Source organism: Caretta caretta, chromosome 14, assembly GCF_965140235.1.
Source record: "Caretta caretta isolate rCarCar2 chromosome 14, rCarCar1.hap1, whole genome shotgun sequence".
In the NCBI taxonomy this organism is placed as follows: Eukaryota; Metazoa; Chordata; order Testudines; family Cheloniidae; genus Caretta; species Caretta caretta.
In genome coordinates this window covers 35,075,406-35,094,826 of record NC_134219.1, presented here as the reverse complement: position 1 = coordinate 35,094,826, position 19,421 = coordinate 35,075,406, and the positions used below count along the sequence as shown (strand labels likewise).

General features: G+C 44.2%; 2 protein-coding genes and 1 pseudogene across 2 annotated transcripts; 1 reads left to right on the top strand and 2 right to left on the bottom strand.

Moving 5' to 3' along the window:
- LOC125621471 (von Willebrand factor A domain-containing protein 5A-like) overlaps positions 1 to 19,421 on the top strand; it is a 276,958-nt pseudogene that overhangs the window by 127,582 nt on the left and 129,955 nt on the right.
- Positions 153 to 1,088, bottom strand: LOC142069184 (olfactory receptor 10A7-like). Its single transcript, XM_075119690.1, has one exon. It carries the CDS (start codon positions 1,086 to 1,088, stop codon positions 153 to 155), a length of 936 nt encoding a protein of 311 aa, XP_074975791.1.
- LOC142068923 (olfactory receptor 6N1-like) lies at positions 9,338 to 10,269 on the bottom strand. The gene has a single exon (XM_075119041.1). It carries the CDS (start codon positions 10,202 to 10,204, stop codon positions 9,338 to 9,340), a length of 867 nt encoding a protein of 288 aa, XP_074975142.1. The 5' UTR covers positions 10,205 to 10,269.

Genomic DNA, 19,421 nt, shown 5'->3' with positions numbered 1-19,421 from the left:
TATTGATTCCTCTTATAATTTCAAAACTTTGCACATCCTCAAAATGTTATAAGCGCATATCACCAAAAATGGAGTGAGAAATAAGATCCACAGAGCATGAGTCTTACACCATCTTGCCTTAAGGGATTAAAGTTTCTGAATTCTCATAAAATCTAGACACTTACTGACAGTTTTTTCAGGGCTTCCTTGACCTCGTGGTTAATCAGGCTGTATATGAAGGGATTGGCCATAGGAGTCAGAATTGCGTAGCAGATGAAGAACACTTTGTTCAGGTCTCTCAGTGTGTTGGTTTTTGGTAGCAGGTACACAGTGATTAGGGTCCCACAGAAAATGGCCACCACAATGAGGTGAGAGGAGCAGGTAGAAAATGCCTTTTGCCTCCCGGCGGTGGAAGGGATTCTCAGGATGGTGAAGATGATACACACGTAGGACATCATGGTTAATACAAATGGAGGCAGAGTGAATATAGCAGCCAGGATGGTAATGACAAGCTCTATCTGGTTGGTGCCATTGCAGCAGAGATTTAACATTTCTGTGGATTCACAGCAGAAATGATCGATTTTATTGGGGCCACAGAAAGTTAATTGTAACATAAGAACTATGACTATGATACCAGCCAGAAATCCATTTATCCAAGACCCAGCTGCTAACGACAGGCAGAACCTGGTATTCATGAGGGCCGCATAATGGAGCGGTTTGCATATCGCCGAGTACCGATCATATGACATCACTGCTAGCAGATAGCATTCTGCAGCAGCAAAGAAACTAACAAAATAAAATGGTGTCATACAACCACTAACAGAAATGGTATTGTCCCCTGTCAGGAAACTGGCCAGTACCCTGGGCAGGAGGGTGGAGGTGTAGCAGGTCTCCAAGCAGGACAAGTTCCCCAGGAAGAAGTACATGGGGGTGTGAAAGTGCCGATCAGCCACAAGTAGCGCAACAATGAGGATGTTCCCGGCCAAGGTCACAACGTAGATCACTAGAAACAGCAGGAAGAGTAGGGCCAGCAGTTCAGGAAGATCCCTGAATCCCAGGAGGACGAATTCCGTGATGGACGTTTGATTCCTCCCTTCTGTGTTTGCCATGGGGTGTATCTAGGAAGGATAAAAAGTGAGGAAGAGAAAAATACGTCTTGGAGATGATTGGCAAAAACATACTTGAGCTTTAACCCAGCAAAGAAGAAGTTGGGGGGGAAGGAAGCCCCCTGGTTTGATAATGGAGTTGCAGGAACAGAGCTGGCTGGTATGTTGACTCTTTGGATATATTATCGTAAGTTTTATGCAGCAGATTTAACAAAATATCAACATCTCTCGAATTGGACCAGGAACCCAGTTGCTATGTTGAAGGGTCTGAGAGCCCACCATAATGGGCAGCCATTTAGACACACATAGTTTGATTCACATAATCTCATATCTCTTCTCATGACAAAGTTTGTCCAAATGTGGGATACCATTACTGAGAAAGTCTTCATATTTTTGTATAAACCAAATCAATCAATCAATAAATCTAGTGCTGGACATCAAACTAGAGGATCTAATGGTCTTTTGTGGCTTTCCAATCTATAAATCTATGAATGTACCTCTGTGATTCTTTCACATTGTTACACAGTTCCAAAATATCAAAAATTCCCAACAGGTAGAGCCAGATTTACTACCTTTAGCAAATATTAATAAGTGTTGAAAACCTTTTCCATTATATAAGTTGTGGAACCTGAAAATGTTGTTAAATTGTGCTGGGAATTCTCTCCCTGTAACATGAATTCTTGGACTATTAAGGCTGAGACTTCGATAGTACTCTATAGGAGTTAGGCACCCGCTCCTCTTGACGAGTTGGGCACCTAAATCCATTAAGGCACTTAGAAAATTCCAACCAATATTGGTAGGAAAGTTAAAACTTTTATTTCACTGATTTTTCTATTCTCTCTCTCTCTCCTTAAGTATTCAGCTGTATATCCATCTCTCTATCTCCCATGTATATAGAATGGGTGCCGTGTGTCTGCAGGCTACAGCGTCCCTGTTTCACCATCCGTATTTATCTCCAGCAGCTACAACTGGCTTTGTCCCCTGCTATGGAATCCTCTCTGGGACCTTGTGACCAGTGTGAACCTCTAGTGACTCAGGATGGCCTCTTCAAAAACAGGTGTGACTGGTTGGTTCACAGAAACATACCTAGCAGAGGGAAACAGGGTTAAAACAATAAAATCCTATGCACACATTGTCTGATTTCACACACCACTCTTGCTGAAGTTCTCAGAATCCTCATCGCAGTCGTCCAGGAGGCTCCAGTCTTCACTGGAAATGTTTTCCTTCAGGGTTGCCTCGTCGAAAGCTACCGGTTGGTGCCTTCTGTTCTCCGTACACAGTGCCTTTTTCTCCACCTTCACAGTGAACGTGAGTCTGGCTCTCAGCAGGCGATGGCCGCTTCCGGTGTTGAACGATGGCACTGCTGAAATATCCTGCAGGAAGCGTCGTCTATCAATCAGGAAGTAATCGATTTCATTCTTTGTCTTCGCATTTGGTGCGATCCGGGTCCATCTTCTGTTGGCCTTCTTTCGGAACCAGGTGTTACCAATGAACATTCTCCTCGTCTCTGCCAATATATCTAGTCGTTCTCGCACGTTTCATTCTCCGATACCTATGAACTTTTCGTCCTCTCTCCCTCTTCCAACCTTGGCGTTAAAATCTCCCATCGCAATCCTTTATGTGGAACTCTGAGCGAGGGTTTCCTCCAGCTCCTGATAGAATCCTTCCATATCCTCATCTTTGCATGCACTTGTGGGAGCGTAGATCTGGATAACTTTGAGGGTATTGTTTCGGTTCAGTAGGAGGTAAAGCACCCCAATACGTGATGACTTCAAATGGCATGAGACGATTTGTCTATCTAAACACTGCCTTTCCTTGCCAGTTTAAGCAGGTTCCACTTAACCCAGGTACCCCGCAAAAACAATGAGGCAGGTTGCCCCCTGCAACCCCGGCCTCTCGGATAGTCTGACACCCCAATCAGAATCTCTCCCCATGTATTCATAGATTCCAAGGCCAGAAGGGTCCCTGGGATCATCTAGACTGCATCGCTGTGAAACACAGGCCGTAAGACTTCCCTGAATTAATTCCTGTTTGAACTAGAGCAGATGCTTCAGAAAAAACATCCAATCCTGATTTTAAAATTTCTACTGATGGGAAATCCACCATGACTCTTTGTAAATTGTTCCAGTGGTTAATTACCGTCCCTGATAAAAACTGTGCCTTATTTCTCGTATGAATTTGTCTAGCTTCAACTTCCAGCTCTTAACCCTTGTTATACCTTTCTCTGCTAGATTGATGAGCCCACCCTTATCACATTTCTGGTCCCCATATGGTTACTTACAGACTGTGATCAGTTCGCCCATTAACCTGCTCCTTGTTAAACTGAACTGATTGAACTCCTTGAGTCTTCCAATCCTTTAACCGTCCTCATGGCTCTTCGCTGAACCCTTCGTGAATTGTGGGCACCACAACTGGACGCAGGATTCCAGCAGTGGTCGCACCAGTGCCAAATACAGAGGTAAAATAGCCTCTCTGCTCCAGATCACCCTGTTTATATGTCCAAGCATCACAGTAACCCTTTGAGCCACAGGCTGTTTTTTTATCCACTCCGAAGTCCCTTAGTTCAGGGTTCCTGCCCAAAGGTCCCCTGGGGGTTCGAGAAGGGCGTCTGAACCTGACTACACTGGTTCATGCAGTGCCGTAGCTGAAAGCTTGTCTCTCTCACCAACGGAAGTTGGTCCAATAAGAGATATTACCTCACCCACCCTGTATCTCTCATACACTGCTTCATGCATTTCTCCCACGGGGCTTTTCCTTTGAGCATCAGACCACTGAGATCTGTCGACAGCTACCATGAGGGAATGCTTGCAGAATTTAACCCTTATCTACCCATACCACAGCCACCCAAAGTAACTGTGCGTATCAGCAGGACTTGGACCAGGGCCTGTAAGGTTAACGGGTAAGTAATATCCCCACACTGCAACCTGGCAGTGCCTGTAGCTGACTCATTCCCTGTGGCCCATAATCTGCAGTGGTTGTACGCCACGGTAAATTCCATCCTGCATGATCGGACTGAAAGTGCTCTTAGCTCCTTGACCCTATATTCGCCCATGGGGCGCACCAAGAAGTGTCCAGGCAACAATGTGTATCCCAGCCAGCTGCCATGACCACTCTGCTTCTCTGTGTCTGAAGTCCTGGTACTGACCTCGACTCTGACTTTGATTCTGACTCCTGATCGACCCCCAGAAACACAAGTGGGATGCTGAAACCTGGTTTTGACCCTTGTCCCAATTCCTGATTCTGCCTGCGGCTCTGACCCTCGGCTTGACTCTTGACCCTGATACTGACTCTGACCCCTGGCTTCAGTTCCGGGATCTCCAGCTCCTACCACTTGTCCTACCTACCTTTGCCCAGCATCCTGACACAGACTATGTATCGTAAAAATGAATACAGACACTTTCCACATTCTTCACAGAAGGTGAATCTTAAATTGCTCATGCTTAATTACTCAAGCACTTTCATACCCCGGTTCGGAAGGTGATATATAAATGCAAAGCAGCAGCAGTTTGGAATTGGGTGCTCACCTCTATTCGTAGGACAGCTCTCACTGGAGTCGATGAACTCATTTCTCAGGGTTTGAGACCAGGTGGGTGAGGTAATACCTTTTATTGGATTCAGAGTAACAGCCGTGTTAGTCTGTATTCGCAAAAAGGAAAGGAGTACTTGTGGCACCTTAGAGACTAACCAATTTATTTGAGCATGAGCTTCCGTGAGTTACAGCTCACTTGAGCTGTAGCTCACGAAAGCTTATGCTCAAATAAATTGGTTACTCTCTAAGGTGCCACAAGTACTCCTTTCCTTTTATTGGACCAACTTCTGCTGGCGAGAGACATGTTTTCGACACACAGAGCTCTTCAGGGTTTGGCAGACAGGACTCCGGTTCCACTGAGGTTCTTGTCTTTCATCATTCTGCAGAAATGGGACTTTCTCAGTAAAGAGACCTGCAGTTATCTGAAGGGATGAGCTGGTGCCTGTGATCTACCTTTGGAAAATGGGCTTCCCCTTCGATTTAATAAGTGTAAATGCTCTCTCATATTTGTATTCTTTCTTCATGCTTTTCAATACAGTCCCACTTCAACCTTTCTCCCACTTGGTTCATTCTGTGTCTCCAGAGCGTTGCAGCTAACAATGCCCACTGTGAGTTGCAATTATACAAGTCCCATTCTTCATCACGTTTTAGTCTAATGATCCTTTGTGGAAAATATTTTAGAACACGGACAAACACCAGCTTACATTTTTGGGAGATGCCTGTCCAAGGTGATGGCCAGTTATCATGAACTTGTACCGCCCCCGAATTAGTATTCAAGAGATGCTGCCATCTAATGGGCATTTTTGAAAATAGCAGCCCATATCTCACTCTTACAACATGCTGCCACCTAGTGGCCATTTTACAGTATAACTTTCCCATTATTAACAGGTTTCAGAGTAGCAGCCCTGTTAGTCTGTTTCCGCAAAAAGAACAGGAGGACTTGCGGCACCTTAGAGACTAACCAATTTATTAGAGCTTAAGCTTTCATGAGCTACAGCTCACTTCATCGGATGCATAGAATGGAACATATAGTAAGATATGTATATATATAGAGAGAGAGATTGGTTGGAAGTTACCATACAAACTGGGAGAGGCTAATTAGTTAAGATGAGCTATTACCAGCAGGAGAAAAAAACTTTTGTTGTGATCATCAAGATGGCCCATTTACACAGTTGATAAGAAGGTGTGAGGCTACTTAACATGGGGAAATAGATTCAATATGTGTAATGACCCAGCCACTCCCAGTCTCTATTCAAACCCAAGTGAATGGTATCTAGTTTGCATATTAATTCAAGCTCAGCAGTCTCTCCTTGGAGTCTGTGTTTGAAGCTTTTCTGTTGCAAAATTGCCACCCTTAGATCTTTTACTGAGTGGCCACAGAGGTTGAAGCGTTCTCCTACTGGTTTTTGAATGTTATGATTCCTGATGTCAGATTTGTGTCCATTTATTCTTTTGCGTAGAGACTGTCCGGTTTGGCCAATGTACGTGGCAGAGGGGCATTGCTGGCACATGATGGCATATATCACATTGGTAGATGTGCAGGTGAACGAGCCCCTGATGGTGTGGCTAATGGGATTAGGTCCTATGATGGTGTCACTTGAATAAATATGTGGACAGAGTTGGCATCGGGCTTTGTTGCAAAGACACACATAGTTTGATTCACATCATCTCATATCTCTTCTCATGACAAAGTTTGTCCAAATGTGGGATACCATTTCTGAGAAAGTCTTCATATTTTTTTATAAGCCAAATCAATCAATCAGATATGATGGCATATATCACATTGGTAGATGTGCAGGTGAACGAGCCATTGCATTTGCTCCAATCCCTCAGACAGAGACAAACACCTACAAGATCTCCATCAAGCATTCCTAAAACTACAATACCCACCTGCTGAAGTGAAAAAACAGATTGACAGAGCCAGAAGAGTACCCAGAAGTCCCCTACTACAGGACAGGCCCAACAAAGAAAATAACAGAACGCCACTAGCCATCACCTTCAGCCCCCAACTAAAACCTCTCCAGCGCATCAAAGATTTACAACCTATCCTGAAAAAATGATCCCTCACTCTCACAGATCTTGGGAGACAGACCAGTCCTCAATTACAGACAGCCCCCCAACCTGAAGCCAGCAACCACACACCAAAAACACTAACCCAGGAACCTATCTTTGCAACAAAGCCCGATGCCAACTCTGTCCACATATTTATTCAAGTGACACCATTTTAGGACCTAATCCCATTAGCCACACCATCAGGGGCTCGTTCACCTGCACATCTACCAATGTGATATATGCCATCATGTGCCACCAATGCCCCTCTGCCACGTACAATGGCCAAACCGGACAGTCTCTACGCAAAAGAATAAATGGACACAAATCTGACATCAGGAATCATAACATTCAGAAACCAGTAGGAGAACGCTTCAACCTCTGTGGCCACTCAATAAAAGATCTAAGGGTGGCAATTTTGCAACAGAAAAGCTTCAAAAACAGACTCCAAGGAGAGACTGCTGAGCTTGAATTAATATGCAAACTAGATACCATTCACTTAGGTTTGAATAGAGACTGGGAGTGGCTGGGTCATTACACATATTGAATCTATTTCCCCATGTTAAGTAGCGTCACACCTTCTTGTCAACTGTCTAAATGGGCCATCTTGATGATCACGACAAAAGTTTTTTTCTCCTGCTGGTAGTAGCTCATCTTAACTAATTAGCCTCTCCCAGTTTGTATGGTAACTTCCAACTTATCTGTATGTATATCTATCTCTTACTATATGTTCCATTCTATGCATCTGATGAAATGAGCTATAGCCCACGAAAGCTTATGCTCTAATAAATTTGTTAGTCTCTAAGGTGCCACAAGTCCTCCTGTTCTTTTCCCCATTATTGTATTGGCTACTGAACTCTATTGGTCACTAGTCAGTATTTCTGACACCCCCACCTGCCTCATTTCCTCTACTCTGCTGCCATCTAGTGTTGATTTCCCAGCATGACAGCCTGTTGTTCTCTCCTCAAGTGGATTCTTCTCTTTATAGCTGCCTCTTTCCTGTTCTTGACTCTCATGTCACGTGGTGGCCGTTATTTAATATAACAGCCCAAAACTCACTCCATAACATCTGCTACTATCCACCTTTCACTATGCAGCACAGAGGTCCTCGTCTCTTCAGTGCTCTCTACTCAGCACTTACACACCGTTATATAGCTTCACCTCCCTTTCCTTTGGTCCTTTGGCAACATAACTTCTCCTTTCTTGCCCCTCCACTTTGGCTGCTGTTCATTGGACAGCACAGCTGCACCTGTCCTCTCTGCCCTCTTGTGGTCCTAGACAGCATAACTGCATCTCTCTTCATTTCTTACCTACTGCTAGGTGGGTGCTGTTTCAAACTATAGCCACTGGGAACAAAATCGTACAAAAAATGATTGCAACATTCGTGGCTACAAGAGCGTATACTGTGGCAGCAGCTCTCAAAGGCTTAGCAGGGGTTTCCCATCCATCCAATGCCTTTCTGTTGATGTGGGCTCTGTGTCCAATGGAAATGCACAGATTGAAGCTACCATGACAGATTCCCAGTGGCTCTCCAGGCTGAGATTCTCAGAGGCGTGTAAGGTGATGTGCATCCATCTCCCATTTCAAAGGGATTTGGGTGACTAACTCTGTTATGTCCCTTGTGAAATCTCTTCCACAGAGTCGGAGCCCTACAATTCTCACTGGTGCCCAGCTTCCCGACCTCTGGCCAAGCCCTGACGTGCTCCCAGTGACTGAGCCAGCACTGCCGTGTTTGGCATCACAGGAGTTCTGCCCGTTGGTAGGTGGTCGCCGCTTCCTCTCACCATAAGTTGCCTCACCCCCTGAGGAAAGGGCCCTGTGCGGAGCAGAGCTGCCTGGGGTACCTGGGGCTGACTGGACATGTGCCCTCAGAACTAGCCCTGTTGGACATTGGGCTTGTTGCAGTTAGTTTTGGGGACGCTCATTGTAACAGGTCCCCTCCCTTTGAACTGCTCTGTGCAGCTGGTGGAAGCAGAGCAGCTGGTGCCCTGCAGGGCCATGAGCAGAGTCCCTCGTCAGTGACCGTTTGACGGACCCGACCCCCGGAATGGCCTCCATTCTACGGGTGCCCTGGCAAACCCCCAGCTGGGCCTGGACAGTCCCAGTGGACCTGGCGTGTGAGTCTACCTCTTTGTTTGCCCAACCTCCCTGCCTCCAAGGGCCCGGTGAGCCTGGAGCTGTTGCTTTCCCGGAGCTGGTCACAGCCGGGTGTAGCCCAGATAAGAGCTATAACGCTGTTCCTGGTGAAGTGTCCAGAGGTCACTGCTGGGGCCTGGTTGCTTGCCTCCGGCCTCTGTGAGTTCAGTGAAGATGGTTGGTTTGCAGAGGGTTATGACGGTAATATGCACAATTTCAGGGGTGGCAGATTTCCCAGGCTTACATTCCCAACTCTGCTGCACAAGGAGTTACTATTTTTATTGTCCAAACATTTATTTTGATCAAGAATGGCTTTTCTAAAGATCTAAACAATTGGTTACAATTTTGTCTCCATTCTGCCTAGTGCCCATAACTCCATGATGGGAACATGGTTATGGCCACCTCCCTCCCTGGTCCTTCCACTGAGAAGGACAACACTGAGTGCTGAGATTTTCACTAGGACTTTTCAACTTAATTTTAATGGGGGATGATTGCTGAAATCACCCAGACAGCCTGAGGTTTTCAAAGCTAAGTTATCTCAGAGTCTCTGCATGTTTTTGAGAAAGCCACATTTACTGAATGCTTTCCTCAAAGCTTCCTTGACTTCTCTGTTTCTCAGGCTGTAGATGAGGGGGTTTACCAGGGGAGTCAGGACCGTGTAGCAAAGAGAGAGCACTTTGTTTAGGTCTCTCAGTGTATCACGTTTCGGTAGCATGTAGACAATAATTAGGGTTCCGTAGAAAATTGTCACCACAATGAGGTGAGAGGAGCAGGTGGAAAAGGCCTTTTGCCTCCCGGTGGTGGAAGGGATTCTCAGGATGGTGGCGATGATGCACATGTAGGATGTCAGGGTTAGTAGGAATGGAGGCAGGGTGAATACACAGGCTAGTATGAAATCCACCAATATGACCTGGTGGGTGTCACTGCAGGAGAGCTCTATCAGTGGGAGGGCATCACAATAGAAATAGTCAATTTCATTTCGGCCACAGAATATTAACTGTGATAGGAATAAGACAAAGATGGTAATACCCAAAAAACCATTTAACCAGCAGCCAGCAGCCAACTGGAAGGAAAACCTGATATTCATAAGAGTTAAATAGTGCAGGGGTTTACATATCGCTAAATACCGATCATAAGACATCGCTGTTAGGAGACAGCATTCTGTAGCCACCAGAGAACCAAAGAAATACAGTTGTATGATGCAGCCACTGACTGAGATGGTTCTGTCCCCAGTCAGGAGACTGGCCAGCATCTGGGGCACGATGGCTGAGGTGTAGCAGGTCTCTACGCAGGACAAATTCCCCAGGAAGAAGAACATGGGGCTGTGAAGATGCTGGTCAGCCACAACGAGCACCACAATGAGGGTGTTCCCAACCACGGTTGCCATGTAGATCACTAGGAACATCAGGAAGAGAAGAATTTGCAGGTCAGGGAGATCCCCGAATCCCAGGAGGAAGAATTCAGTGATGGCTGTTTGGTTTCTGCAGTCTGCCATTGGTTGAGTCTAGGAACAATAAATCTGTGCGACTGAATTGGAAGGACACAGAGTTAAAAGTTAATCAAATCTTGTGAATTAATTCCATAAATATTCAGAAAATCCCTCCCTCTCCTGGTTACAGGCTGAAATTTTAAGGCTAAGTTTAGATTTCAGAGCAAAGTGCTAGGAAACTGAGTCCGAGGACAGAACATTGCTCTGATGGGGAAGAGGGTGTTCGACACGGATATCAGTGATTACTATAAAAGCCCATTTATCTGGTAGCCACATACTGATATGACAGATCAGATCATTTCTCTGTCTATCATATCCTTTCTAGTGACATACCAGAGCTTAACAATGATGCTTAAATGCTGTATTTCACTTCTGGCAATGGCCAGAATCATTCCATGTCTTAAGAGTCAAAATCAAACATCAGCTAAAATCTTGGACTGAGATTTTTCAATGTGGTCTAGAGTTCTTAGGCACCGTCCTGCTGTTAGATTTCTTTCCATGAATTCTAACACTATATCCTGGTATATTCAGCATTTCAGTGCCCTGTAGGAGAAGGAATAATTTTCACCCCCTCACAAGAGATCAGTTCATGCCATAAATTATGAAGTGGAGTAAATTCTCCCTTAGTGCCTGTGGTGGTGATGGGAACGTGGTGAGGGACTGGCAGTGCCTTTTCTGTTTCCCAACAGTAGCTATGTAGCAGTCATAAAATACAGCTCTTTGGAGGGTGGATCTTAAGAAGGTGCAAAACCAGGATGATTTACAACCCTAACTGGGAAATGACCCTCCCCACTTCATAATGAGTGTGGGATGATAATACAGGAAAGGCACTGGGTGAAAAAAAAATGCTTTCCCTAAACTCAAAGTCTAGAAACAATCTGGCATGTGTGATCCGGGCTAGTAAGACTCTATCACCACTCGCCACCCCATTTAAAATTCATGGAAGACCGGAGACATACCAGAAGACTGGAAAAGGGCAAATATAGTACCCATCTATAAAAAGGGAAATAAGGACAACCCAGGGAATTACAGACCAGTCAGCTTAACTTCTGTACCCAGAAAGGTAATGGAGCAAATAATTAAGCAATCAGTTTGCAAACACCTAGAAGATAATGAGGTGATAAGTAACAGTCAGCATGGATTTGTCAAGAACAAAGCATGTCAAACCAACCTGATAGCTTTCTTTGACAGGGTAACAAGCCTTGTGGATGGCGGGAAGCGGTAGATGTGGTATATCTTGACTTTAGTAAGGCTTTTGATACTGTCTCTCATGACCTTCTCATAAACAAACTAGGGAAATACAACCTAGATGGAGCTACTCTAAGGTGGGTGCATAACTGGTTGGAAAACCATTCCCAGAGAGTCGTTATCAGTGGTTCACAGTCATGCTGGAAGGGCATAATGAGTGGGGTCCCACAGGGATATGTTTTGGGTCGGGTTCTGTTCAATATCTTCATCAACAATTTAGATAATGGCATAGAGAGTACACTTATAAAGTTTGCGGACAATACCAAGCTGGGAGGGGTTGTGAGTGTTTTGGAGGATAGGATTAAAATTCAAAATGATCTGGACAAACTGGAGAAATGGTCTGAAATAAATAGGATGAAATTCAATAAGGACAAATGCAACATATTCCACTTAGGAAGGAACAATCAGTTGCACACATACCAAATGGGAAATGAGTGCAGAAGGAAGAAATACTGTGGAAAGGGATCTGGGGGTCATTGTGGATCACAAGCTAAATATGAGTCAACAGTGTAACACTGTTGCAAAAAAAAGCAAATATAATTCTGGGATGTATTAGCAGGTGTGTTGTAGGCAAGACACGAGAAGTAATTCTTCCACTCTTGGGCACCACATTTCAGGAAAGATGTGGACAAATTGGAGAAAGTCCAGAGAAGAGTAACAAATACGATTAAAGGTCAAAACCTGGGTTTGACCCACATCCCAATCCTGACTCTGTCTTTGGCTCTGACCCTCGGCTTAACTCTGACTCTGATTTTTTCTTGACCCTCAGCTTGACCCTGACACTGGCTCTGACTCCTGGCTTCAGTTCTGGGATCCCAAGCTCCTGCCACTAGTCCTGCCTACCTTTGCCAAGGATTCTGGAAGTTTTCCTGGACCACCCCTCACACTTGTACAAGGCCAGCCCTGTGGGACATGGAGGCAGTGGGTCACCCCCTACCCAGCATGTTGCAAGGGGCACTAAACACGCCTGAACAGGTTGACAGCCCTTGGACAGAACTTCCCATGGTGCAAACACAATTGGGCAGCTTTGACCAACACTCCGTGAAGTAGTTGGGTTACATCCTGTCTCCGAGGGCCTCAAAATGGACCCCAGGAAGGTGAACGCTGTTCGGACCTGGGCGGCACCCCTGGAACATCAAGGAGCTGCAGTGCTTCCTTGGGTTTGCTAATTTTTATAGGCACTTCATGCCTGGGTTTTCAGACCAGATAGCCCCATTGACAGTGCTCCTCTGCAAACACGCCTCTTTCACCTACTCTCCGGAGGCTCAACAGGTGTTCGACCAGCTCAAGATGGCCTTCACCAGTGCTCCAGTCTTGATCCATCCTGACCCAATGCGGGCCTTTGTCAGTGAGACTGATGCATCTAATGTTGCAATTGGGACCATACTTCCCCAAGAATCAGGCCCCCAACAGCACCTGTTCCCTTGTGCTTATTATTCTCGGAAACTCACACCCAGCAGAACAAAATTATGAGATTTTAGATATGGAGCTTCTAGCAATCAAAGCCACCTTCGGGGAATGGCGCCACCACCTTGAAGGTGCCCAACACCCAATACAGGTATACACAGATCATAAAATCTTGGACTATCTCCGTAGGGCAAAGGCGCTGAACTAAAGACAGCTTCAGTTGGCCCTGTTGTTCACACACTTTTATTTTACCATCACCTGTCACCAGAACAAGGCAGCCAATGCCCTGTCCTGAAAAGGGGAATACCTCCCTGACCATACCCAGCTGGTGTGCATCCTCAAGCCCTATATTTTCCTGGATGCTCTATTCCCCAAGACCACTTCCTTCTTTAGTTAGTAAGAAGGCGCCCCTCAGCACCTTCAGACACCCTATCTAGACTCTAGGTGATTATTACTGTGGATTTGATAGTCAAGCTTCCCTTATCTGCCAAGCATACCATCATCCTCCTAGAAGAGCCTGCCTGGGCAGCACCCCTAGAAGAGATGATGTAAGGCCTAGTGGGTCTATAGGACTACCAGGCAACAAACATCCCCACATTGCTACCTGTAATTTGATTATTCCTTGCAATACACAATCTGCAGTGGTTTAACACCAGGGGAAGTTCCGCCTCATGTGATCTGACTGACAGTGGTCTTAGCTATCCCTGATTGGCTCCTTGACCCTATATAAAGCGATGGGGTGTAAAAGGAAGTGTCCAGGCTCTGGTTGAAGAAAGGCTGTTTCAGTGGTGACTGTGGGGTGCTGGCTCGGTGGCTGGCTGGGCAGAGTGAGATGGATGAGAGAAATGAAACTGAAACCAGGCTAGACCATGAGTACAGGGAAAGCATTGACGAAGACTGGATGCCAGCAAGGAAAAAGAAAAGGGGAGATTCTTTGCACCCAGAAGAAGGACCAGCAAATAGGAGGGCAGGAAAGGGAAATGGGGGGAAATTACCTAACAGTAAAATCCGTAGATAAGGACATAAAGATAGGAGATATCAACCCCCTGAGAATGGCAGAGGGGATCAAAAAAGTGCTGGAGACAGAGCAAGAGCTAAGATGGTACCTGCTGGAGACTCATTAGTGGAATGTAAAAACAAAGACCAAGTAGGGACACTCCTTAAGACAAAGGTGCTAAGTAAAATACAAATAAGTTGTCAGCTACCCAAATTCCTCACAGAAACAAGATGGGTAGTATCTGGGTGCCAAATGAAATTTCAGGAAAGAAAGCAAGGAATAGGTGGAGATAAGGTGATAAGTGCTAAGTGGCTAATTAGCAGAAGAGGCAGTGATAGCAAGTGCTTGACAGCTGTGCTGGTCACATTTTAAGGGAGGGATGTGACCAGATAGTCCAGAATATCAGAGTAACTTTAGGGTATCAAAGTCCTATAGTCCTCTTTCTGTGAGATGCTACAGCGGCCAGAGATTTGGTCATGTTGCAAATAATTCCAATGGGAAAATAAAGTGCAGTAAGTGTGGAGGTGACCATTCACAGGATGACTGTGTGGAAGGGACAGAACAAAAATGTTGCAACTGTGGGGGAAACACAGCTCAGAATATGCAAGCTGTACTGAGGGGAGCAAGCTAGAGAACTACAAGAAACCCAAGTTGCTAATAATATGTCCTGTGCAGAAGCTGTTAGGAGATACCTAAAAGAGAACCTGATGTGAGGAAAGGCAATAGCCTGCAACAAATTAATGGGAGGGAATGAGTAACGTTGGGATGAAAAGAGATTCATTGCAGTAATGAGAAAAGGAGTACTTGTGGCACCTTAGAGACTAACCAATTTATTTGAGCATGAGCTTTCGTGAGCTACAGCTCACTTCATCAGATGTTTTCATCAAATAAATTGGTTAGTCTCTAAGGTGCCACAAGTACTCCTTTTCTTTTTGCGAATACAGACTAACACGGCTGTTCCTCTGAAATTGCAGTAATGGTTGATGTAATCAATTGTAGTTCTCAAACAGGAAAGAAAACAGAAAATGAGAATTATAATTAAAGCTGCAGCCTAGCAACCTGTCAGTGGAACAACTTCAGACTTTCCTCAGTGAAACTACTATGGACGGTCAGAAACAGATTTTCAGCTTGAATGCCCACAGCTTAATAGCACATGGGTAGGAATTAAAGACCAATATTTTTGGTATGAAAACAAAGCCTGATCTAATATGCATACAAGACTTGGCTAATAGAAAAATGAGACTATAAAATCCCAGGATATGGTCTATATGGACATCATAGAGAAATGAAAAAGGTGGGGATGGATACCCTTTTACTAAGGAGAACCTGAAGTACCTTGAAGTAGAGATTAGAAAGCTAAATATCAAGGATAATGCTATTGAGATACCAATACAAAACAATTCTACATCTCTAAGACTTTATCATGTTTATAACCTATGCAGGAAACTAGAGGCTATGGACCTGAAAGAATTCATTGCAAGTGTCACATGCCCACTCATTGTCTGTGGTGATCTGAATAGTCACAACTGATTGCAGGGAAGTAAGAAAAACATGGAAAATGTTCAGAGCAAATCTTTGAAGAGAATAATTTAGCAATAAGTGATGGAGCACCTACCAGGTTCAGTACAGCTGATGGAAGCTTCTCATGTCTGGATCTGGGACCATAGCGAGTGAATGCAGCTGTGAAATTGACAGAGGGGTGGGAATGGCTAGTGACCACATCCTGACATTAATTACATCTCAAGGAAAAGGATATCCCCACTTGGAATCTTAAAAAAGCAAACTGGAAAAATCTTTGGAAAGAGAAGTGAGCAATATGTGAGTAAGTAATGTATCTGTGAAGATATTGAGGAATGCTGTAGTAATATTAATAAAGGAATCATAAAGACAGCCAGCCTAGCTATTCCTAGGATGCCAACACTGCCTGAAGATAGGGGAAGTGTACCATGGTGGAACAGGGAATATGAAATGGTAATTAGGGAAAGGAATAAGTCATATAAGACAGCAAAAAATCCTTAAATAATGGACTTAATGAAATATAAAAAAGTAAGGTAGTTTCACAAAGGGCTATAAAAAGGGCAAAAAGAGAGAGCTGGACACCATAACATGGGGAAGTAAGTAAAAATACCAATACAGCAAAGATTATATATAAACAAACTAGGGAAATGAATGGAATAAAGAGTAAGAGTCACGTAACACCAAGTCTTCCAGTTGCGGGGCATGGAGTAATAAGCTCTAACAAAAGAAAAGCAGAAACTCTGGCCACCATGTTTCAAAAAGTCAGTAATGATAAATATCAGCGGTTACAAATTAGGGAGAAGAAAAGAACATTAAGGATAATTATGAGATGAAGAGGTGGGATGGGAGAAGGATGTGGATATTTTAAATGTAAACTTTAGTGTGGCTTAGGTAAAACCATGGAAAGCATAGTAAGGGAGAGAACAGTAGCACACCTAGAAAGAAGAAGGTTTATAGATAAAACACAAAGTGGGCTCCAGTAAGGTGGGAGTGTGTTTGACCACTTTGTCAGGATAGAGACAGAAGCACAAAAAAACATGAGAATCATAGAATTATTATACTAATATTCCTGGACATAGAAAAAGCCTACGATGTGTTCTGGAGAGAGGAACTACTCATAAAGTGGCCTCAGTGGGTAACATAGGAAGAATGTACAGATGGATAAGGAACTTCTTAGGCAAAAGAACCAGTCCAAATAGGGAAAGCTTTCTCCAGCGTATAGTAAATTGCAAGTGAAACTCCACAGAGCAGTGTAGTTACGCCAGCCCTCTTTAACATCATGATAAATGATCGCCCTGAAGAGATGAGGATAGGAATAGGGATCATGTTTGCTGACTGTGCCATATGGATCAAAAGCAGAAACCTTGAAAGTGCCACCAAAAGAATGATGATGCACTTAAGAGAAGTGCAGAATGGGGAAAGAGGTGGGGCTTCAAATTCTCATAGACAAAACTAAGGGAACGATCCTCACAACATGGAAAAGCCAAAAAGATGTAAAGTTATAGCTATATGACCAATAAATAAATATACTGTCATTACAAATTCTTAGGTGTGATATTTGATAACAAGCTCACTTGGAGGGACCATATTGAAAATATTAGATAAGTGCAAAAGTCAAATACCTTTGGAACATCCTGGGGAGTGGATATGAAAATGGTGGCAATGCTATACAGAGCACTAATTAGACCAGTTATTGAGTATGGATGCCCGGCCTTTGGGTCAGCAATGAATACAAATCTGAACTAGATTATATCCACACACACGCATTGCATATCAGGTGGTGAGTTCATTACTGTATCTCTGTACTACAGATATACGCATTTCCATCAGCTGCTGCTAATTCTTAGAATGAAGCTCCCAGACTTAACCTTTTTGGGCCAAAGTACGAGATAATAGTGAAGATAGCACTAAGCTAACCGGTTTGGATAAAAACTCAACATCCCCCATGTAAATAGGGTACAGAAGTGGATAGCTGATCTTCATGAAAAGAAGGGATTGAAAGAGACCAAAATGTATAGCTATGGGAAAATACTCTATCATTAGAAAATCACCCCCAGTCGGGAAAGACATGGAATTATATAATGAAATCAATAAAAAAATGATAGATAAGATGTCACAATTATATTGATTTTCTATAAGTGGGGACACTATTGACAAATACATACAGAGGGTTCCAAAGAGGAAGAACAGAGTGGGAACAGCTTCCTGTGTGCCCTCACTCGGACTCAAGAAAGCTGTATGACTAACTTTGTATCCGTCTTTATGGCTGAGATACACAGGGATTATGCTAGCACTAAATCGTGCTTTAGATATGTGGCCAGCTGCTGTGGCCATCCTGTCTGACTCTTTATCAGGGCTGCAGCAGGCAACTCACAGTGGTGAGTCTGACAGCAGAAATGATTCTCCTAATGATATATTACTGCTAACAGCCAGACTGGTGGAACTGGATATAACCAACGTAATCACATGGATCCTGGTGCAGACAGGGATAGCAGGCAACGAATTGGCTGGCAAAAAGTGTTATTAATCACAAACAAGTTGACCTCGGGATCCCCTGAAGCAAACTGGAATTTAAACACCTAATCAAAAGTGAGCTAAGGAAGGAATGGCAAGAACTGTAGGCAAATGAAATGAAGGGGAAAAAAATTCCTGATTCTGCCTCCGGCTCTGACCCTCGGCTTGACTCTTGACCCTGATACTGACTCTGACCCCTGGCTTCAGTTCCGGGATCTCCAGCTCCTAACACTTGTCCTACCTACCTTTGCCCAGCATCCTGACACAGACTATGTATCGTAAAAATGAATACAGATACTTCCCACATTCTTCACAGAAGGTGAATCTTAAATTGCTCATGCTTAATTACTCAAGCACTTTAATACCCCGGTTCGGAAGGTGGTATATAAATGCAAAGCAGCAGCAGTTTGGAATTGGGTGCTCACCTCTATTCGTAGGACAGCTCTCGCTGGAGTCGATGAACTCATTTCTCAGGGTTTGAGACCAGGTGGGTGAGGTAATACCTTTTATTGGACCAGCTTCTGCTGGTGAGAGACATGTTTTCGACACACAGAGCTCTTCAGGGTTTGGCAGACAAGACTCCAGTTCCACTGAGGTTCTTGTCCTTTCATCATTCTGCAGAAATGGGACTTTCTCGGTAGAGACCTGCAGTTACCTGAAGGGACAGAAAATGGGCTTCCCCTTTGATTTAAAAAGTGTAAATGCTCTCTCATAGTTGTATTCTCTCTTCGTGCTTTTCAAAATGGTCCCAATTTGACCTTTTTCCCACTTGGTTCATTCTGTGTCTCCAGAGCGTTGTAGCTAACAATGCCCACTGTGAGTTGCAATTATACAAGTCCCATTCTACATCACGTTTTAGTCTAATGATCCTTTGTGGAAAATATTTTAGATCATGGACAAACACCAGCTTACATTTTTGGGAGATGCCTGTCCAAGGTGATGGCCAGTTATCATGTACTTGCACCACCACGAATTAGTATTCAAGAGATGCTGCCATCTAATGGGCATTTTTGAAAATAGTGGCCCATGTCTCACTCTTACAACATGCTGCCACCTAGCAGCCATTTTACAGTATAACTTTCCCATTATTGTATTGGCTACTGAACTCTATTGGTCACTAGTCAGTATTTCTGATGCCCCCCCACCCCCTTTCCTCTACTCTGCTGCCATCTAGTGTCGATTTCCCAGCATGACAGCCTGTTGCTCTTTTCTCCTATGGTGGATTCTTCTCGCTATAGCTGCCTCTTTCCCATTCTTAAAAAGAAAAGGAGGACTTGTGGCACCTTAGAGACTAACAAATTTATTAGAGCATAAGCTTTCGTGAGCTACAGCTCACTTCATCGGATGCCTGCAAGTGGGGAGATTTTATATACACAGAGAACATGAAACAATTGGTTAGTCTCTAAGGTGCCACAAGTACTCCTTTTCTTTTTACCATACAGACTGTAA